The 22,398-nt window shown below is 40.9% G+C and overlaps 3 protein-coding genes across 4 annotated transcripts in view; 1 reads left to right on the forward strand and 2 right to left on the reverse strand.

The window, feature by feature from the left end:
* Positions 1 to 36: 36 nt before the first annotated feature.
* Positions 37 to 6,623, forward strand: LOC118302548 (fibronectin type III and SPRY domain-containing protein 2). Of its 2 annotated transcripts, none has more exons than XM_035628775.2 (13): positions 37 to 299; positions 563 to 858; positions 1,193 to 1,288; positions 1,544 to 1,777; positions 1,933 to 1,955; positions 2,409 to 2,530; positions 3,142 to 3,306; positions 3,475 to 3,693; positions 3,891 to 4,044; positions 4,638 to 4,771; positions 5,455 to 5,584; positions 5,673 to 5,849; positions 6,318 to 6,623. In XM_035628775.2, exons 2-13 carry the CDS (start codon positions 574 to 576, stop codon positions 6,565 to 6,567), a joined length of 1,989 nt encoding a protein of 662 aa, XP_035484668.1. In that variant the 5' UTR covers positions 37 to 299; positions 563 to 573; the 3' UTR covers positions 6,568 to 6,623. The 2 variants fall into 2 exon arrangements, with proteins under 2 accessions (XP_035484668.1, XP_035484669.1); XM_035628776.2 differs by having other exon boundaries at positions 40 to 299; positions 3,559 to 3,693.
* Positions 6,624 to 6,762: 139 nt separating this feature from the next.
* On the reverse strand, positions 6,763 to 15,343 carry LOC118302549 (KH homology domain-containing protein 4). The gene is made up of 14 exons (XM_035628777.2): positions 15,186 to 15,343; positions 14,037 to 14,310; positions 13,823 to 13,942; positions 13,627 to 13,703; positions 13,256 to 13,308; positions 12,744 to 12,949; positions 11,982 to 12,190; positions 10,939 to 10,999; positions 10,599 to 10,656; positions 10,142 to 10,377; positions 9,827 to 9,931; positions 8,706 to 8,791; positions 8,508 to 8,620; positions 6,763 to 8,122 (listed from the first exon to the last, which is right to left on the reverse strand). Exons 1-14 carry the CDS (start codon positions 15,212 to 15,214, stop codon positions 8,001 to 8,003), a joined length of 1,749 nt encoding a protein of 582 aa, XP_035484670.1. The 5' UTR covers positions 15,215 to 15,343; the 3' UTR covers positions 6,763 to 8,000.
* Positions 15,344 to 16,790: 1,447 nt separating this feature from the next.
* pde8a (phosphodiesterase 8A) overlaps positions 16,791 to 22,398 on the reverse strand; it is a 38,631-nt gene continuing 33,023 nt past the window's right edge. Inside the window, exons 18-22 of the mRNA XM_035628772.2 lie at positions 21,801 to 22,018; positions 20,941 to 21,073; positions 19,836 to 20,000; positions 19,568 to 19,697; positions 16,791 to 18,924 (exon numbers count right to left, since the gene is read on the reverse strand). Coding sequence (XP_035484665.1) covers positions 18,818 to 18,924; positions 19,568 to 19,697; positions 19,836 to 20,000; positions 20,941 to 21,073; positions 21,801 to 22,018 — 753 coding nt within the window. The 3' untranslated portion in view covers positions 16,791 to 18,817. The remainder of the gene's footprint in view (positions 18,925 to 19,567; positions 19,698 to 19,835; positions 20,001 to 20,940; positions 21,074 to 21,800; positions 22,019 to 22,398) is intronic.

A 22,398-nucleotide genomic window follows, 5' to 3' on the forward strand; every position in this document is an offset into this window, starting at 1 on the left:
ACATGTTTGGGGATTTCCAGCTCTTCTTATCAAGGCGCTTAAACAAAGTGACACATAGTTGTTTGGTGTGTGTGTTTGTTTTATACACAATGTTAACAAACCTTAATCCTCCAACTTCTATAACTGATGTTCTGTTTCATAAATAACTAATTCCCTGTGTGGATGTTTCACATTCCACTGACACTTGAGCCTGAGTCCCATCTATTTCGGTCGCAGCCTGCGGGTGAGCGTTGAATGCTCGCTTGAGTTTTCGGACAGCAATGGTTGTTCACAACAGACTGGATTACTGAATTGTCCAGGTAAAAGTATTTTCTATCAGCTGCCCAGTCACTGTTTATTAACTGAATTGGAAGCTTGTTCTGCACAGTCAAGTGTTTAGGTCCCGTTATGATGAGTGTAGTCTTGAGATCTGTCATGCTGTTGTTGTTCACTCTGTTCAGTTAATACTGTTGGTTGGGTTTAGAGTAACAAATTAAAATGTGTTGAGTTAAATTGATTTTTGCATGTCCCCGAAACTTTGAATTTGTAAATGAGCTGCAAACCTCTGTCCTCTTCCCGCAAGTCACTCTCCTCATGGACCTGTTCGAGATCAGAGGAGGAGGAGGAGGAGGACTGGATGTGATTTCAGAGGAAGCCGAGCACCAGGAGTCTAGAGAGCTGAAAGCCATGGATCCCTACAACGTGGCATCGGACAGGGGAAGAGGAGCCGCCCGGGACGTTTCCACCTTCCAGAGGTTTTCTGTCGACACCAACGAGTCCCTTCGATTTGAGCCCTGTGAGGACAGCCCTCCCTCCCCCACGGGGGCAGAAGATGGATATGATGATGATGATGATGTGTTCAAGGAGGGAGAAACCGAGGTGAGGACACTGAAAACACTTTTTTATGTATGAATGAACTGGACTGGACTGGAAAAAAAACCCTACATATGTACATTAAGATATTCACATTTATCCATTTTATTTCCCCTAAAATTGTCCATGACATTGCACTTTTAAGGACTGTAGAGTAAAAAAACTCATGATTTGAGATTTCTTTGTCTGTGATTCTCTGAAGATGGAGCCATCCAGCCTTTTTTTTTCTCGCCCAGCCACAGACGAGAGCAGAAAGACCTTACAGCACATGCAGAAACATTCCCTTATATTTGGTTTGAATTGAAACAGAGAGACAGCAGACGTGTCTTTTTCTTTTCAGCGGGAGATTGTCACGACCAGGAGTCGGTTGCAAGGGAAGGTTGCGGAGATGGAGAACTTCGCAGGTCATCTGGAGGAAATCTTTCTCACCGTGGAGGTAAATCTCAGTCAAAGTCTTTCTGTGTATTGAAACCGATCGTTGTGATGTATTTTGACGTTCCTTTCTCAAATTATCTCATTGCTGTGTGAGCGTTCGGGAATACTTATCTTTATTGTTTAGTTTTATTCATCTCAAAGACCGAAATAAAGTTTCGCGATGTCGGATCTTGTTTTTGGAAAGAATCAAACACGTCAGTTTCGCTCCCGGCCTCCTTTAAATCTCTTATCTGTGATGATACAAATGTTTGTGCAGGAGAATTTTGGCCGTCAGGAGCAGCACTTGGAGCAGCACTACAACGACGTGCTGCAGACGCTGTCGCAGCGATACGACGAGCGGGCAGCTGGACTGGAGGAGGAGAAGAAGGGCAAACTGGAGGCCCTGTACGGTCAGCTGCTGGTGTGTGGTCGGGCGCTGGACGCCTCCAAGGAGCTCATTGAGACGGCCCAGGAGGTTTACCGCAGCCAGGACAAGAGGCTTTTTCTGAAGGTGTCCCAGATCGTGTGTGTTTTGTGTTATTCAGCAAGTCATAAGAATGATATAGAGAAAAGTATGACTGTTTTATGATGATTATGGAAATGTGATATTGATTAGTATATCTACGATTCTATTTATTGACTTACTTTTTAAATCTTTGTTGACAGGCAGTCAAGCCCACCATTAAAAGGTAAATTGTGATGCTTCCCAGTGAGTATTCCACAAGACACTGCGGTGTGATTTCAAACGGCCGACCTTTTAATGTCACGAGGATTATATTTCATTATTGTTTTCTGGGTGTTTTTGTCTGTAGTTTCTGACAAATATTATTTAACGAGACACAATGTGTGTGAAAGTCAAATTTAAAGCTTTGCAAAAAGGAGTTTGACATAATCCTTTTATCAAAAATCCAATTAATAGCTTTTTGCAGAGTTTTTTACCTCAGTTGCCATGAGACACAGTTTGATTCTATTCACTGAGAATGATAACAAAATATTAAATATATATTAAAAGCTCCAAAAGAAGTTATTTAGTGGATTTCAATATGATTTGACTCATGTTTGACCAGATGATACAAGCATCTTTACCCTTTTGTTAAATATTGCTATTCATTACTCCTCCTTCTTTTTTTGTACTACACTAGAATGGAGGAGTTTGCCAAAGAGGAGGTGGACCTCACGTTGTCCACACGTCTTGAGTTTGACACTCCACTTGCCGATATGTCCGATGTGAAAACCATGATGGACTCGATCAATGTTGTTCCAGGTCTGATTTACAAAGAGACAAAGGTCAATTCCCTTGTCAATATCTGCACACATGCCTTTGACACGTTTCTGCTCTTTGATGCCTTAGCCTGTCTGTAATTACAACATAGACGGGTCAGTGGAGCGGTATTTTTGCTTTGTGCTTTTTATACACAGGACTAACACCAGTGTTACAATTATCAAGTGGCGGTCTCAGCAAGATAACAGGCATGTAGTGCTGTTATGATCCATTTAAATGAATCAATAAGAAGAGATCGTTTTGGAGGAGTGTTGCAGCATTTGTTGAGGTTGTGAACAGAAAACGAGAAGATGGTGATTAGAACCTATTGGTTTGAAACATCGTCAGTAAGTGACAACAATGAAAAACTTCAATTTCGGAATATGTCTGGTCGATGAACATTAATCACACTGTGAGTGGTAAATTCTGTGTTCAAGTCACTTTTATAGGGATATTTAATAAATAAAAAGCACAGTGATGTCGGTGTTGACCTTAAACTACAACAAGCTGTCGTAATGTAACTGCTCCTAATACTGGTTATCAGAGAGCGACTTATCGTCTGACTTGATAACAAAACTGGGCCAACAATATTTTTTTTTCCAACATGCAAACAGCTCCATCTGCCCCAGTGATCAACCCGCAGATGCCCAACTCGGCGAGCCAGACGTCCCTGCGTGTGTGCTGGAGCTTGTTCTCCGACGACACAGTGGAGTCCTACGAGCTTTACTACAGACCCGTGCTGGAGGACACACCAGCGGACAGCACCTGCGCACCATACGGTATCACGCGGGGACACACTTGCCTGCAGATCGCATGATTACACAGCATCTACCGTTGCAACGCTTTTCCCATGTCGATGTGGGAGTCTCCTGATTTCCCTGAAGGAGACCGATGACGTGCGTTGATGTTAAGTGCAGACACGACCAAACCTTTGCTTTCCTTTCCAGTAAACAGGGTGAAAGTGAGGAAACCGTTGCATTCCTTTCCAGTAAACAGGGTGAAAGTGAGGAAACCTTTGCTTTCCTTTCCAGTAAACAGGGTGAAAGTGAAGGAGACCCACTGCACCGTGACAGATCTGCTGCCCAACGCTCAGTACGAGCTGTGGGTGACCGCGACCAACACCACAGGCATCAGCCCAGCGAGCGAGAGGGCCTTATACATGACAGGTAAAGGATGTCGCCCGCCCACAACTCCACGAAGACTCATCAGACGTGTGACGGTTGGAATAATTGTTCTGTTGTCTGGACGTCTCCCTTAAACCACAGTCAGATGAAGATTTATTTTTCTTCTTTATTTTGTAAATACCCCAGCCTCACACGATTGATTGCTGGAGAGAATAAAGTCTAAATCCCCACTCTCTAAGTGCCGTCGCCTCCGGTGATCAAGCGGAGGGAGTGTACTAGCTGTCCGGAGGCTGCTATGATCCGCTGGGAATCAGGGAACACCAACCCCGTAGACTCCTACACCGTGGAGCTCAGTGAGACGAGCACTGACGGCACAGCGGGCGGCGTTACCGAGTAAGAAACTGCAATCAACATACAGACAGATTTTGACACAGAAACAAGCTCGAGATTTGCTCATCTTGAAGATGGTCTCATATGTTCAGGGAGCTGACAAGAAAAAGACAAAGTCAAAATCACAGGAGCCAACGATATTCACTTTCCCTGGCATGTCCTGTCCTTTTAAAAAAGGCGTTTGTTTCAATACGTCCACAAACGACAGCCTGTCAGTGCTTGCTGAGGATTTTTGAAGTCCCGTGGTTAAAGAGCTGCTGCGTCAAGACACACACACACACACACACACACACACACACACACACACACACACTGTCCTAGAAAAATCTATTCTTAGCTTCAGCTCCTGCAGCACTGTCAGCCACAGCTAGAAAACTGCCCTCACATTTGGGGTCGTCATGTCACTTCATAGAAAACTCCGAACTGAAATGGGTCCATGGTTAAAATATGACAAAGATCCTATAGTTAACATGTTATTTCACCATGGTAGAGGTTTGGAATTAAAAGCCAATCCAAAAACGTAGTCGTTCTTCATTATACAATGATATGTTCAATAAGGAAGTGATATTAACCCGTTTCATTTGTGACTCCTCCAGGTCTATAGTGGCTGTGCCCACTTGTCAGTGTCTAATCCAGCTGCAGACAGGACGCCGTTACCTCATCGCTGTGAGAGCAGTCAACATCGGCGGGCCCAGCGACAAGAGTGACGTCATCACTGTCTCCACAACAGGTGAGAGGCCTCATGGACCAGACGTTGAAATTTACAAGACACTGTATTTCTGCTACTGAAATTTTTTTGCATTGAAATTATGCATTTAAATACATTTTTCACAAACACACTTGAAAATCAGTTACTGAAATGTTGAAGTCAGATGCCAAAAATTCAGTGCCTTTTTAAATTTTGAAGTCTGGTAAAACAGATTTTCTTCCATAATATTCATTTATTTTAGGAAAAGTAGACAAACCCATTGATTAACAATTACGAAAGTATTTGTTAATCAATGGGTTTGTCTACTATTAGCAGAAACAAAATCTACTTAAAGTAGAAAAAGTAATATATTTTTAATTACATCTATATTTGTTTATTCATGAGCAGTTCAATTAAAGAGTGATCACATTGTTTAATTTGTCATCGTGTTTGAGTTTTGAAGATGTTGAACTCTAAATTATTTGCACTTTTTTTCCCACTTAGTTTCAGCTCACAACCCCTTGTGTACACAGTCGAGCTAATGTGACATAAGATTTGCTGTTCAAATTTTGGAGTGGAAATGTCAAGTGGCATCTTACGGAAATAGTGTTAGTGCCTCTAAATTGTTGAAAGAAAATGTACATGGGTAAAATGTCATTTATCATTTTTTCACTGTAGTTTTTGTTCATGTTATGATTGACATAAAAAAATGTTTAACTCCGCAGGTACATTCTTCCATCTTCTGGAGGACACTGCTCATCCTTGCCTGTCCATCTCCGAAGATGGCTTCACCATGTTTTATGGAGACGAGGAGCTCCCTATAAGTGCCATGGCCCTGGATGACACCTTCACCAGGTAAAGTACATTGGCTACAAATGATGGGAACTTTCAAGATTTCCTTTTATGAAAAAAGTGTAAAATAAGTGTGCGCGTGTGTGTTGAGATGTGTGGCTGTCCTGGGAGATCTGATTCCAGTGAGAGGCAGGCACTACTGGGAAGTTGAGGTGGATGACGGGACGGAGTTTAGGATTGGAGTTTCGTACGAGGACACGGAGAGGAACTCGTTCCTCGGAGCAAACAAAACCTCCTGGTGCATGAGACACATTCTCAGTCCATCCAGGTAAGTCATTTTTTCCAGATATATTTTTTATTACTATTCCAAGTTGCAGAAAGTAAACTGGAAAGTGGCTTTTCACAGGACTGTACAGGCCTAAGTAGATGCAGAGAATTAAAGTCCGTCTGATAAGAGTTGGCGTGCTGATGCGCTGCAGGACAACTAAGGCAGTTCATGTAAACTGGGCCAAGAATGTATTTTTAGCCATAAAAAATTATTCCTTTTCTAAACAGCAAAAAAACAAACTACTGAGCCCATTGGAGGCAGAAAAGCCCCAAGTTGAGTATCTGTTACTGTTACTTTAAGTGTTGCTATGACAACTCTGCTTTGAACAAACGCAGGACAAATCAATTGTCACATTTAGCAAATCATTCAGTAGTTGCAGTATCTGATCCCAATAGGATGAGAAAAAGCTTCACTTAGAACTTCTTTGTACAGTCATAAAAAAATGGCTTCTTTCTCTTTCTTCTTTAGGCACAAGTACGAGTTCCTGCACAATGGTTGGAGTCCCGACCTGAGGATCACAGTGAACCCTGTGCGGATAGGAGTGGCACTGGACTACGAGAGGGGAACGTTGTCCTTCTTCAACGTGGCTCTGGAGCAACACCTACACACCTTCCATTGTCACTTCCAGAATTATGTCCACCCTTGTTTTAGCCTGGACAACCCGGGAGCTTTAACTGTGCACAACAGCATAGAGGCTCCTGAGTACACGTTCATCTGAAACCAGCAATCAGACTCTAGTATTACAATGAAATAAAAGCCTGGAACGAAACGACATAACTTTGGTTTAAAAAAAAAAATTTTAAGTTCTGTGACATCTTCTATAAAGAAACCCCGACCGATGTAAGAACTCGTCATAAAAAAACAACTTACTGATCATCCTCAGCAATAGAACAAGTGAGTGATCCAATAGAAGTGGTTTTCAGTTCTTTTTATTATAGTATTCCATGGGAACAGGCCTACAACATTTTCCAAGATAAGAAAAAGTTTCACTGAATTTTACAATATGTACTTAAACCACCCGTTACTGCAGCAGACCAAGTTTTGAAATAAAAAAAATGAAATAAGGGGCTTTGTTTCGGATTGACAAAAGATGCAGCAAAAAGAAATAAAAGGCGTTTTAAGAAATACAAGTTGTATACAATGCTTTGTATTTTAAAAAGAAAGGAAAAATCCACCCTGAAAACTTCCACACTCTTAAAAAAGTGGCTTCTGATGATGTGCTTTGCTTTTCTGGACCCATTTTATTTAATGGTGGTGAAGATTAAAAAGAAAAAATCAATACAGCAATGACACAAGGGAGAGACAATCTAAAAAATATTAGTTTTCTCCTAAACTACATCTTTAAAGTTCCCAAATGACATTAAGACACAATGATTTTTTGTGTGTGTTGCATTTTAACTCATGAGGCTATAAACAAATGCACGATTACAATGAACTAGTCAGCAGGCGTATCTATATTTACATTCCCTATGTAGGTGGACATTTTTTTTAAAAACACCCACCGTTTGACTAACACCAACAGGTTAACACTCATTGTGTGAGGGTTTATAGAAAGGCATTCTGGGAGAAGCATGAAAGTAACTGAAACAGACGTGCAACAAAGGAAGAACCAACACCGGGACAAGAAAAAAAAAAAAAAATCTCTTAAGAGTCCAGGAAAGCAGCAAACATCAGAAACTGGTGATAACTCAAAGATAAAACATACCAGTGTTTTGATTTAGCATCTTCACTCTGCTTATTATTCATATCAAAAAGCCCTCACCATACCGCCAGAGGCCATTGGATCATCTCTCATTAATCTGATTGCTGGTAAAAATAACACAATATGAAAACTAAGGAAATTGACCCTGTTGCTACATTAGGACCTGACAAAGCTTAGTGCCCCTTCTTTAAAGTCCTAATGTTAGTGTCAGTAAGAAAGGGGGTGGCACCAGTTTTAATACCATACGGAGATGAATGGAATGGTTTTGGTTGTTAAACCACGTCAAAACACTGGTACAGTCCTAAAACACCTAATGTGTTTAAGGACAAAGTGGATTTTTCCTCTGGTGGGGTCTGGGTTTGAGAACTGCGGTTATATACTGAGTGTAGAGTTTGGATCTGTGAGTGTCCTGGACAGTGGGGACGGGGCAAGGGAAGGGGGGTTAGGAGTTATGTCTTACTGCTGTGATTCCTCTCCTCCTCTTCGTCGGAGGAATCTCCTCCATAGGGAACAAGCCCAGATGAATCTTCGTCGACTTTAGGCTTCTTCTCGCACACATCTTCCTGAACACCTGTAAGGACAAAATAAAAAAGGAGAGAGAGATAGAGAGAAAGAAAAACAAAAAAGGAAACCCATTGAGGAGCCCCATGTTAGCGGTGGTTTTTGAGTTCGTTTGATCCACAGCCAGGGGGGGAGAAGATATCAAATGAAACGGCAGCACAGCACACATCCATAACAGGCAGGTCCCGGGACACATGTTGAGAGAGAAAAACAAGGGAAAGACAAAAAACATATACAAGAAGACAGTGTTAGAGGCTTCTACCAGTGGAGAGATTCACACAGGTCTCCACTCCTCCCCATTCCTCCATGGAGGGAGATGCCATTTCATCCAACAGAGAAGAAATGTCAGAGTAAATCGGGCTCTGAGAATAATAGAAAATTATAAAAACGCATACCCATTGATGCGGCGTTGCTGGGCCGACAGGCCGGCTCGTCTGTCTCTCTCGGCCTTTTGCGTGGAACGGGGGCGGGAGCCGCGAAGAGAGGTGGTGGTGGGGGCATCAGAATCCTGGAGAGAGAAGAATGTCAGTATCTGCCACGCACAGGATTCAAAAAGCATAACATGCAAAAGGAAACGAGATCTATTAACAGACCTTTCTACGGCCTTTTCCTCTCCAACACTGGAGGCAGGAAGCGCAGACTCCCGATGAGCAGGACCCTCCGGAGAACGGCTGGTCGGCTGTGAAAGAAAAGCACAATAAAAAAACTTGAACATAAAGAAAAGGGTTTGGTCCACAGGACTTGACATTTTTCATGTGAAATCTTTCCAGATTCGTAGGGCTGCTTCAACTTCTGTTTTCAGCCCTAATGTGTTTTTAATAAAACGTTTTTAAGGGGCATCAAGTGGAAAGTGGAGCATAATTAAGAGAAGAAAAAAATGTTTTACTGTGGCTAAACAGCAGCATAATCAGCGGCTCATTCCATTTTAACTGTTATCGAAAACATATTCTCAGCTGTTCTCGCTAAAAGAAGTCCTTGTCCAGACAGCAGGCAGCAGGGTCCTCTTGCATGCATGGGGGCAACAAAATATAGAACTCACTGCTGCTTTTAAAAATCTACTTTTTTTTCCCAACAGCCATGGGCCGTTTAAATACGTTTCTACAGTGCATGCATGTGATTCAGTCAAATTTGGACAACAACATTTTAAGTTGCAACCAGACGTGTCAGCCTGTGTCATGTGTAGACGAGCAGCAAAGTCCAAACTTTCGAGCAAAGCAAAATTTAAACTATTTTTAGTGAAAGTTCAGATGATTTGTATTTAACAAACTTCAAAGCTGCGTCTCCGGGCAGACTGAGATAGAGCCCGAAGTGCTTTCAGGGTTGATAGTTGATGTCGGGAATTTCCAAATGGTCAGCATTGTGTCTATTTTCAGACTAAACATTGACACAGCTCAAACCCATGCCTGTGGTAAAAAACAAAAAAAAAAACATAACAAAACACTGCTTGGCTTTGTTGAACAGCAAGTTGTTATTGCATCTCGACCAGCTCAAAAATAAGAAACTGATATTTTTCATACAATAATTTCATGACATGGCACTTTGTGTAATTGATCGATCGATTTTTGTGGTTCATCAGTGATGATTGACACTTCTATTGTCTGTGAGTGACGACGACCAGACAGACTAGACTTCCAACAGTGACTCAAACAGACATGTTTGTGTTAGAACAATTGAACGTTCAGCGATATGTGTGGGTTGTTACTCCTCAGCTGACCTGCTCCTCCTCAGCCTCCTCGTGGAACTGACGTTTGGGACTTCCCGAGTCAGGGGGGGTGTTTAAAGATCCTTCAGGCTCCACTGTCTCACTGCTGCCAGGATCCTTAAATAGATGAAAACCATATACACACACACACACACACGCTGATGCCGCAGCAGGATATAGGCCTCGACGGGCTTCATGTGTCCTGATATAATGTGGATTACTGCATATTAAATTAGGTCGAAACCTTTAACGATATGTGTGTGTCTGTGTGTCCACAGATTTAAACTACTGCCCTTATCACCAAGCGTGGCGGCTAGAGTCAATTACCTGGACGAGATAGGGATGTGGTTTCCTAGGACACACCGGATACTGAACCATTGCCTGAGAAGATGGAGGGTTTGTCGACATGTTAGAATGACTTGGTGGACCATTTGCATTACTCCAATAACCACGGTCTCCTGGATACGCTGAATAGCCACCAGCGTACCCATTTGCTGGGTAGTTATACCAGGACCCCTGGCTAGAGTAATTGCTATTAGGTGGAAATCCATGTGCTGCGTATGCTGAAATGAAAGTACAGAATGTGGAGTTAATAGCATATATCGCCTGGATAAACAGGGTTTTGTGACAAATGTGACCGTACTATTTCAACCTATTGTTGGGCCACTACAGATGTCAAAAAGGATTAATTTACCACAGGAAGAATGCAGTCAGCTAGTACCTGGTATTTGGCCACTCTGTTGGAATTTGCCTGTTCAGTTACAAAGTGTAGAGGAATACTCACGTTGTGTTGAGCCAGTGGCCGTGTATATCGACACCATTCGGGCATGTTCGGCTCTCACCTGAGAGAATAGAAAAATTATGTCAAGACCTGGATATGAATCCAAACAGGCTGTGTGGGGATTTATTTTCAACACTTGCATTGTGGGTAGGTGCAGAGCACTCAAAACCTATCTCTGGAGATCAGGTGGTTCACACTACCACTTTACTTTTGGAGGTAGGTATCAGTGAAAACTATATGCTTGAATAGTGTCACCTTCTTATACCTCCTAATAGACTTGTGGTTAAAGTCCAACCAACTCCACGACTTTCATTTATTTATGAGAACAATATCCTAAACTTACAGTTTCCAGCAGACTCTCAGTGAGTTTCTTCGCTGCCTCCAATCCAGCGGAGTTTGGGTGGCTGCAACACAAAATGAAAGGATGAAGAGAGACCACACAAAAAAGTTAAAGAATTTTGTTAAACCATGGCAACTCCCATGATTAAATTCAAAACTTTCCCCAGATCATGTCATGGATTTACTCCCACTAAATAAAATAAAAAACAATAATAAAAAAAATGATATAAACTCATGGGTTCAAATTATTTTAGTTATGAATTCTGAAGGTTTATTGACATCTAAAACAAAGTTTATTAGAGGTCAAACAGCTTTGTAAGCAGATGCAGTGATCCAAGGCTTTGCCCTGTAGACCAGGGATGTTCTCTCTGCTACTTAATATGGGAGGTGGGTATCAGTGATGGCAACATAGACTTCACTCGCCTCACTTTCTTTACCTCCATTTGTAAAATCCTGCCTCTGATGCAATGAGAAGCCTAGTACACATCATTTTTCCCACTGTATTCAAAGGGCTTCAATTGTACTGAACATCCAAGAAACCTCTGGGATAATTTGAAACATGGATTCATGGAAATAACTTGTTCTTTGATGTTTTACAGTAATCTTATGAATATTTTTTTTGTCCAAGAATCTTTAATTTTCAAAACTTAATGTCTCCACTAGTTTTGGCTACAAGATCCCATTAATTTAATAGATTTCACATGACTTTTTTCAAGAAAATCCTTGACATGAACAGGGAGGTCCTGGGCAAGTTGGTTAGAATGAACACTTTTTAGAAAACCTTCTGTTAATTCATAATAACTTCCTCACATCAATTATCCCAAGTCATGTCCTGTTGTAAAAAGGCAAAATGGGCCAATTGGATACATTTTAAGATTTAGATTTTTTTTTTTTGTGACCAGTTGATGGGCATCTTTGCGGCAAATGTGAAGTTCTATTTTCTTCAGATCTGTTAACTTAGTGCTACCAAGAAAGTTGAAGTGGTATCCTAATAGGGAAATTGTTACTTTTACAAATTTTTACAGTATTTTTAAAAAACCAACCAACCTGATGTAAACATAAAGAGGCTCAAAAGACTCTCGTTTTGATGCTTGTTCAATGTAGCCAGAGCCTTTTCCCCTGAGAAAGACTCGAGCCCCCGCCTCTGTCTGGATGTGACTCAGGTATGAACCTCCTGGACCCTCAACCTTTTCGTTCACGTTAAACGAAGGCAACGACTGGTCCAGGCCCACAAAAATCTTTGTGTGCACAAAACTCTGAAGATAAGGAAAAACATGTGATTAACAAACATACCCTGCACATTAATGTTGTTTATTGACACCTAAAACAAATTTTACTAGATGCAAAAGAGCTTTGTAAGCAGATGCAGTGATCCAAGGCTTTGCCCTGTAGACCAGGGATGTTCTCTCTGCTACTTAATATGGGAGGTGGGTATCAGTGATGGCAAAATAGTCTTCACTCGCCTCACTTTCTTTACCTCCATTTGTAAAATCCTGCCTCTGATGCAATAAGAACCCTAGTACACCTTCAACCAATAAAACACTTATATTCTTACCTTTTACACATTATTCTTTCATAAAGTGTCGCTTTTGTTATGTTAAAGTAGACTTTGATGCCCCACCCTTTATTCCTGGGCAATACTGGACCCACTTTATGCAAAATGTCTCCAATAGAGCCCCGAAAGTCTGATAAGTCTTGCAACAAAGGCAACACGCTGGCTGCAAACACCACCCAAATGATGTTAAAGAATTGTTCATGCCAACTGTTGGTACGGTCTTTGACTTCAACAAAGCTTTGATGTCAGCCTACCCCTGAATGAGGAGCTGCAGGCCGATGACCCTGGCCTGGCACTGAGTTGGTGTTTGGCATCCGTGGCACAGGCGAAGGGATGACAGGCCGAGGGGGCTGAGGGTAGAGTGTGATCGGAGGCATTATGGGCATATGTTGTCCTCCTGATGCTATTGATGCTCTCAACACGTCCTCCGAGATGATCTCCCTTATCCTCAAAACAGCCTCTAATATTCAGGAAGATCCACATGGATGTCAGCTACATTCAATACCTTACCACACCCACACAAAAAAACAGGCTTCGGAATGCTTAAAAGGGCAGTTAGCGATTTTAATCCAATACACTAATTTGAAAAATTCAGCGAACATTTCTTCATGCTCAGCTGTCGGTTCTGTGTGTGGCAGAGGAAAAAAAAAACCTGTTTTCCCTTTGTCCAAAATCGCTAACTGTCCCTTTGACAAATGTATTACAATAAAAGTAAATTTCAACAGTGGCAGTATCTGCATATTGAGAAAAAAAAAGTGCTACTTACTATTGACCTGCTCTTGGTTCTTTCCCTGGACATGCAAATACAAAGGTCTATGTCTAAAGGAAAGCAAAACAGAAAGGTCACGTCCACATCCCCTTTCTCCATAATCACTATAATAATCACAAATTATTTTTTAATGGTGATGTATTACTTTTTATCTGATAGACATTACACTTCTGTTAAATATGTTATGATTTTCTTGGAAAGAAAGTAAGCTATAAGATAGTTTATCACTGCCATTCTTATACAGCTTGCAACAACTCGCCAAAACAATCAAAAGATTAAGATTAAAATAGTTATTCTTGGTCTACTGTCAAGTGCTGTGGTCATGGGATACTACTTTTGCAGGAACACGATTATGTCTGAAAACGTACCCTACTCCATTCCCTTTATCCACTTCAGCCATGTAATGACCTTTGGTCGAGACGACTGCTCCGCTAAACTGTCGGATCTGAAAGAAGCATTTTTTGAACTTTGTTATTTAAAGCTGTTAAAAGACTTCTCATTTTCCCTTTTTGAAAGCGCATGTGTATTCTACATGCAAAGCTGCCATGGCAACTTTCCACTTACCTCCTCGTGTGTTTTGCCTTTAGTTAGAAGGTCTCTGCAATTTATCGGTACATCATTTATGTCAACCTCTGTGACTACCATCTCTTCAGTAGTGGTTGGCACAGGCACACTTGGAAGGATCTAAAACATAGTTGAAATAGCAAGGGAACCGTAAGTCCTTCACTGACTGCATAACCAGGGCATATTATTATTTTATCTGCAACATCGTGTGCACCTTTGCAAGTAATGGTGGAGGAGTCAGCAGTTTTCCTTTTGCCATTAACATGGCATTTATTTTAGCAGCCATGGCCGCAGCCATTTCAACCCCTCCTGGAGGCGCAGGTTTTTCTCCTGTTGGTTGTGGCTGGGAAGCTGCACTATGTGAGGTAGCGGTGCCGACAACTCCTGACAAAGACACGGGGTGGGCTGCATTCTCACTGCTCCTCTGCTGCCTAACATCTACACTCGGTTTAGGTTGGGCTGGCTGATCCCATCGACTGCTCAGGCACCTGAGAATTAAAATACAAAGATAAAACATCAAACAAGCACGCATTTACTACACAATCTTAACAACAAAAAAAATGCATTAAAGTGCAAAGTGGAAGGAAAACTGACTTGGCTCTACAAATTAGAATTATTTGTTGGATCTTAGGTGAGTGGCATAGGGTCATTGAGATCAAATTAGTAACTTTAAACCCCGTCAACACCTCAGAGTTCCACAATCACAGAAGTTAGCTTTGAAGCCCAAACCGTTTCGTTTTCCTGTTTTTGTTTGAAACCCAAACCGTTTCGGTTGGGAAACGGAAAACGATTGTATATATTCAGTACCTGAAACGACATTTGCAAAGTTGTTTGCAGATACACATTTATCGCAGCTAACTGCTAACTATGTTAGATTGATTTTGCAGGCAAAATGTGGAATTTTAACTCATTGTATCTCACACACTGTCTTTTTAATGAACACAACGTTTCTATTATCTCCTACATCGCCAGGGGTAACGGTCAATGCCAGTTTACTTTTTTGTTTTAAGCTAAGTCGAAGTTAGCTAGCGCCAACTGACATCAAAGGCTACAGCTAGTGTTGCTAACCTAGCAAGTTAGGATCCTTTTTTAGAACGTCCGTGGTATTAATACACTCGTTTAAAACCCATGAGAACGTAAAGTTCAACTGTTCTATTGACATGCGCTCAGATTAGCCAACTCGTGTTGAATTAAAGACGTGAAAACACAACCTGCGGTGTAACATTTGTTAGCAGGCCTCCACTTAGCATGCTAGCGGGTGGTAAAGCTTTCACCGTGGCTAGCATTAGCTTAACCGGCCCGAGTAACATTTCTCACGTTACCAAATTAATCTCAAAACTGACTAAACTAAACGGACACTTACGGTGTTTGCCCAGTCATTCCCGAAGACATGTCACCGCTCCACCAATCTGCGGTAGCATTAAAAACAAAACAATTTCTAATGTAGTTGACGATTGACGACGGCAGCCATTACAGTCTTCTTCCCTCTGGCGCCGGGCGACTTTTTCTGACGACTTGCCGTAAAGTGTGACGCGCCGGAAACCGCGCTGTTTTCTCTTCTTATATAACACTATTATTTAACTCAATATGACACTTTTGGATTATTCAACCGTGTTAGATAATCAACTTCATCAGATAACATAGAGGTTAGATAAATAATTTTCAGCCAGTTGATTTAAGATGTATTGTTAATAGAAAAAAAATACAAGGAGTTCACGACCCCATTCGCCATGACCCACCATGGCCGTGTTAGCCTTTTTGAGGGACCATGGGACGATAAGGAGCAGCTGGGCCCCCAAGGTAGTGCAGACCAGTTTTGGTCCCCTCAGAACTAGTTCTTAAGACTAAAGTGTTTATATTCTTATCATTCTTTATTTGGATCCCCATTAGTTTCCACAAAGTGGTCTCTAGTCTTCCTGGGGTCCACACAGAAAGTGACAGCAATTAAAACGAACAATAATGAAAATCACACTAAATCAATACAACAATGCAAGACAAATATATCAATAAACAATAACAAACAAACAACAAACTAATATGTTTTAGTCGGAAAATTAAATCACTTTTATGTACACCAGGTGTCCATATATGGAATCTGTTTTTTTTTTTTAAATAAAAATTGTTTAAAAAAAGAAATGTTTTTGACTGGTCGAAAGCTCACTTCTCCGGAGTTTTTAACCCACTAAAACAAGATTTAAAAAAAAAAAGCCATTGGCCCTGTTTCAATATGAAAACTCCAAGGTTGTTTTAGAAACATAAACTTTTGGAAACAATAATGCAGACACCCGCATTCACTTCCTGATTGGGTCTTATCAGTCACGACATATCCTGACCTGATTTGTCACATTCTTATCACGTCACCCTTTTCCTGAGGAAATCAGACAGAGTCAGCCTCAACTACCAAACTACCAACCTGTATAAAGAACACAAAGTGTTGGTTAATGTCCAAATTGACTCTGGATTTTTTTTTTAAAGATATCAACCTGTTGATTTAAAAATGTATGATAACCATAGACAAATAATCCTCATTCCTCAATCAGTTCCTCATTTCATTTGATCCTCTCTAGTATTATACTACTTACTGCTGATAACTTTTGATTAAGAGAGATGGCTTTGTTCAATGTTCAATTTAGTTTTAGGGAAAATCCCCCCTCCCATGTCCCTTTTACAGTATGTACAGTAGGTGACAAAGCAGGGCTCTCAGCCAGCCAACATGTAGTTTGAGATGCATCATTTGCCGCAGTTCAAACAACAGAAAACCTTTGATTTAAACTAGGTCATTCCTTAAACTCTCTAAAAATTAAGATGGTATTAAATAAAACAAGAAACCCAAAGACGTAGTTAGATATCTAGATAGACAGAAGGAAATATAGAATTTAGCACTATTAGACATATCGTAGGTTAATAGTGAGAAATTACACATGTAAGAGAAATGGCACTGAATCGTTACAGGAAATAAAAAGCAAACTTATAATTGACATTATTTTTTATTTTTCATTGAATAGTCTATTTTTTTTTCCGTGCCTTCAGACCAACATGTGAATCAGAAGGAACAAACAAATCCCCTGATTGAGTGTACAATTCTGTCATAAGAGAGAAACAAAGACAACCATGGTCAATACAGCCGATTAACCATCATTATCTTAGCTGTTATGGCATTTATATACTGTTTAAAGAGGAGCTATTTTTAATAATAAGCATTGCAACAATCTTTAACATATATTAGTATCCTAATCTGAAACCAACCTTGAGAAAAAAAGCTGTTCCCTGGATCTGTGCATAAAGGTGCTGGACAAGTGGCCAAAGTAGAATGATGTTTGATCAAAAATCAATGCGAGCGGGCCTCTAGGAGAATGCTTAAAGACAGTGATAGACAACTCTGCGATCCACATCCTTCTTAACCATTTAGTTCTCTGTATACATGTTCTGTGTGACCATCCAATTCACAGGTATTCAGATAGCTAGAACGGTTGATCTCATTTGCTGCAAATCCAGTGTAAAATTCATTGTCTATAAAAATATTGAGATTTACTTGAACATAACCTTCTGACTATGTTAAGAATAAAAACTCCAGATGTCCGTTGCAGTTGCACAGTGGGATGTACTGTATAAATATTGTATAAAATAAGGCAGTCTTTTCAGTAGGATAAACCAGATACAAAAATTTCTGGGAGAAAATTTTTTTCAAGTCCAAAATGTTTTCACATATTTCTGCTGTTTTCAAATGTCAAGCGGTTTACAGCATTAAACCAAGAGTAAGGGACTGTTGCAACAATGAATGTACCCACTCAACCGCTCCTACAACCCAAACACACATACCCAAACACACGCGCACGCACACACACACACACACGCACACGCACACACTCCTGATGATCAACAATAACAGCTTATTCTCCAATGCAACCCCCCATCCCTGGACAAATCACTGAGACGTAGACATTTCTAATATTGTTTACAGTGCAATACAAAAGTGTTCATTCAAACTGGTACTTTAGTTTTGATAAGAAAATAAAAATGTTTAATATGGTAATGCTTCATATGAATAATAATTGTGAATTTTTTGAGCGTTATAGTAGTATTTATCAGCTTTGGCTTTTCTTTATTTTTTAAAATAAATTTTGTTCTTTTTTTTATTCATCAACTAATTCACTTATGAATTTTGATATAGAAAATATGGAACATCTAGGAAAAATTAACATACCAAATCATCTGTAATTAGTTACCTATAATCAAGATGTTGAGGTTTTCGTCTCTCAGCAGTGGCCTAAAGTAAAGATCCACTTCCCTGACCCAGAAAGAAAGCATCCCCCCAAAATGTCCGTTATGACAGCTACATGTCAACTTAGATGTGTTTCTGAAGGACACATGAAAATATTGCCAAAAAAAAAGAAGCAGTGGAGTGTTCTTTCATGGTGTGGCCTCCAGGGGCAGAAGGAGCAGTCCTGCCTTGCTGCGAGCACAGGGATGGATATCAAAGGTGATTATATGGCTCGGTGAGGATAGGACACCAAAGCCGGACCATGTTACCATCTGCTCCTCCCTTCTCCTTCAGTAAACGAGCAGTTTGTACTCAACAGCAACTTCACAGGCAAACCGGAGGGCCCGCGTGGTGATTAGGGGACGGACGCTTAGCCAGAAGGCCTTTAAGGACCCTCTCGCAGTTATGTCACATGACCAGCTACACTGCAAATGCCTGAGAGGCACAAGAAGTTCATAAGGATGCGGTTTGTGTCTGTGTCTGTTTGTCACAGTTCTCATCTGACAGGGTCGTAAAAGCCAGCAAATGTTCACTGCTGCGACTGCCCGTCAGGAAGTCCTTCTGTGGTTCCTGCATCAACGGATATGTGGACGCTTGGCGTGCTACAGAAGAGGGAAGGTGAAGGCGAGGAGGCCCTTTGGCTGGCGGCTGGGCCGGCAGGAGGAGAGACGCCCCAGCAGGAGAGAGGACGGCTGCCCCGGACCGCAGAGTCCCAGGGCCGAACACTGCAGCACCTACTCTGGAGGCGGTCTCAGGCTGTGCAGCTTCCTCTCATCCAGGCCTTTCCAGTATTTGAAGTTGTTGTCCATGTACTGCATAAGATTGGGGAGGTCTGCGAAAGCTGGAAGATAAAAGAAGTTGAAGCTCAATATCAGATTTGACTGTGTATATTTAATGTCTGCCACACCATTTGATGTATACATTTTTTGCAAAAGAAACCAATCCAACCCTTTTCTGATTCTAATACTTTAACTCTCGATATCTGAGCACTGATTCCCAGTACTGATCCCATATCAGTGGACTCTGTCCCACATTAAAAATCTGTAAAATCTAACTGTGTGTAAGTTACTAGATTCATTGTCATGAGAGGTAACATGGGGCTAGGGATTGGTGGCCCACTGTGACTTAATGAATGTGTCAGATAGTAGAAACAATGAATTTTGACATGTCAAGATTGTATTTAACATAACTTGGTCACGACCTGGGTAATACCCAGTCGGTTATATGAAGTCAGTATCTGCAGCGAATCACTGTTTCCCCAAGATTTAGTACAAATGTAGGTACAGAAGTTTTTAAAGATGACAATACTTAAATTTGGATACTAATTCGACATTTATATTCTCAATGAGAGAGATCGAGACTTGATTTCTCCTATCAGTAAATTCTTGACCCCATTAGATCCCCTCTATAAAAATGTAATTGATTATTTTAATTAGTAACAACTAATGTCATTGTAGTGTTTCCGGCATACTGTGCAGTCTTACCGTCCCATGCATCAAACATGTCCGTAATGAAGTAGTCTATGAAGGAAATCTGGGACTTTGGGATGCTACAGGTGTTTCTGTCAAACACAGGCATAACCACTGGCAGACCTTGCCTCTTCTCCTCGTCCGTCTGTTCCAGAGATGAAGGCACAAGTGATCATCACACACAATAAATACATAAATCCCCCCCCCAAATAAATAATCAAACAGTGAAGCTACTTGAGCCATCTCCCCGCACCATCAACTCCACGTAATTTTTTCTCAGTACCTGTGCAAAATACTCCTCTGAGATGCGTCCAGCCCATTCTATACAGAGCTCCTGAGGCCTGCATGGATTGGAAATGTCCGCACACTTAATCAGCATTCGCTTAACAAGGATGCGATTCTCAGGGGATGTCAGAATGCCTTTGACAGACTCCTCATCACCATTTCCCTAAAAAAAACAGAAGCAGATCATTAGCACAAAGATAACTTTTTATTAGTGGCAATAGAAAGCTCCTTATCACAAACAGCAGCTGAACAACTTAAAAAAATAACGGACTGTGTCTGTGCATAAATCAAAATTGGAAGATAAAGTATGGCACTGGCATCAGATAACATTTTAGTTTTCTTTATGGAGAAGGAGAGTCTGTAATCACTGTGTCATCAGTATGTGTGACACTCACTTTTAAAATGTGTACTGCAGGCTTCGTGCAGTCACGTGATGGTGCAGGCTACTTTATGTTTTAAGATCGAATTCACGGACAATTATGTTAAACAGAAGTACGGGTCTATTTTTCTGTGCCAACACGACTGAGGTCTCCATTATATTCTCAACCTTCAAACTTAACAAAACAGAATTACAGCATACATGCAACAATACTGTATTATATACTGTATTTAATCTTACACCAAACACTTACATGCACACCGTGTCTAAACCAACATGGTTTTGAAAGTGAATGCATTCAATATGAGAATGTAGGGAAGTCTGATCATTTATTTGTATTATTCCTGCCTTTAAAAGGCATGAGAGCTTTTAAATGTCAGTGTTGAGCATTCCTCACAGAGACGAGAAAGATGTTACTGAGTTGTAAAATTCTCTCCCTGCAAAGATATCTGTGCCCAGGCAACAACAGGCCACAAGTCCCCTGAACCAGTCTCAGCACCTCTCAAGCTCTTAAACTATTGTAGCTTACATAATGTTTGGACTTAATACGTTTCTGCGACAGCATGTGACAGAATGAAATGGCAATAGTTGTGTTTATATAAAGCCCGAATGCTCCTGTGTGTCCTTCCTGATCTGACACAACACTAGTCTTTAAAAAGAAAAGGAGAAGCTAAAATTAGAAATACTATTTCTACACAAGCATGAATTTCATTTTTAATCTCACCCCATTCTCCTCCAAAGCAGCCAGTGGCTTGTTGATGCTGTTGACAAATTTGTTGACATGTTCAAAATGTTTTGTCATCTCAGTTGCCAGCACCATGTCAATGATGGCCTGTCGTAGTGTTCGATATTCATTCCTAGAGAGAGAGTGAGAGAGAGATTTGCAGGAATCAGATGTGAGAAGGAGGTGAAGGCAGAAGAGAGAACAAAAGGAGGGGGAGAGAGAGAGACAGTGTGGTAAATAGCACAGAAACCCGTGTGAACAGTTTTCCTCCTCTGATTGCCATGACAGTAGCGATGAATGGATGCTTTGTTCACCTTCCCCCTCCAAGGGGACCAGCACATGTGAGCCAATCTGCTTTGGGACTCAAATCACATTACTACCCTGCTGCTGACAAGACACACACATACAAACACACACACACACACACACACACACGCACACGCACATGCACATGCCCACGCACGCACGCAAAGTATTGCAGACTTAACTTGTCCCTGTGCTATTTATTTATTAGAAGAATTTCAAAACATCAAAATGTTCATACAACTCGGTTCCTAAATACAAAATAGAGCTGCAATGATTACTCAGTTTAGACTTGTTTTTTATTTCTAAAGTTAAAAACAACAAGAATTTGCAGGTCACAGTTTCTCATAAATAAGAATTGTATTTTTTTTGTTCTATGAGCCAGTAAATGTAATCATTGGGTTTTGAACTGTGAAGATGTCACATCTTGGGGCTCTAGAAAATTTGTAACAGAATATCTTCACCATTTTCTTTTTCATAGGCTGACTTGTCTCGTCTTGCCAAGGCAGATAACAGATAGTGACGACGTCCATTTTCCATCACAATGAATCTCCTACCTTTCAATGTTCTTGAAGATGTTGCACTTATCATCTCTCGTGGTGATCTGGAAGGCCAGCGCTGCGTGGTGGCTCTCCAGCACAGCCGTGTCATTGTAGAGGATGGCCAGCTCGCTCCCTGCATTGCACAGGAAGCTGTTGGTGCGTCCTGGGTGGTCCACGTCGTGCACTGTTGCCGCGATCAGCGCAGCCACTTCGTCAATGGGATCCAAACTTTGCTGTTGGTACAAACAGATTGCCAAAAAAATTGTGGCAATGCAACCATTATTACAACTATTTTCTGACAGATAAACAACAAATCTTTACTACGGTGGCTAAAAATGTCACATCCCACCATCAACTCAACTCTGATGTGCAGAGTTGAATATGAAGAAGTAGCTCTAAATTAGGAAAGAGAGTTATGATTTATTAATGTTGACTCAATTTAACTGCAGTTAACAAGAAGACACTGATATTTCCCAAAGTACAAAACTGCCTGATAGTAAAATGTTATTTTATGTTATTTCACCCAGTGTAGTGTTTTAACATTATATTACTACACTGAGGCAACATATTAACCAAAAACAAAAACTTGAATTTTGAACTGAATTATTTTGAC

Source organism: Scophthalmus maximus, chromosome 4 (genome assembly GCF_022379125.1).
Source record: "Scophthalmus maximus strain ysfricsl-2021 chromosome 4, ASM2237912v1, whole genome shotgun sequence".
Taxonomy (NCBI): domain Eukaryota; kingdom Metazoa; phylum Chordata; class Actinopteri; order Pleuronectiformes; family Scophthalmidae; genus Scophthalmus; species Scophthalmus maximus.

Bases quoted from the DNA above. Each gene is read 5' to 3' on its own strand.
- LOC118302548 (XM_035628775.2), top strand. From the start codon at position 574: ATGGACCTGTTCGAGATCAGAGGAGGAGGAGGAGGAGGACTGGATGTG. The intron at 1,289-1,543 runs GTAAATCTCAGT...ATGTTTGTGCAG, and splicing joins AAATCTTTCTCACCGTGGAG to GAGAATTTTGGCCGTCAGGA. The intron at 1,956-2,408 runs GTAAATTGTGAT...GTACTACACTAG, and splicing joins GTCAAGCCCACCATTAAAAG to AATGGAGGAGTTTGCCAAAG.
- LOC118302549 (XM_035628777.2), bottom strand. From the start codon at position 15,214: ATGTCTTCGGGAATGACTGGGCAAACACC. The intron at 12,950-13,255 runs GTAAGTAGCACT...CCTGAATATTAG, and splicing joins GAACCAAGAGCAGGTCAATA to AGGCTGTTTTGAGGATAAGG. The intron at 8,621-8,705 runs GTCTGTTAATAG...TTCTCTCTCCAG, and splicing joins GAGGAAAAGGCCGTAGAAAG to GATTCTGATGCCCCCACCAC.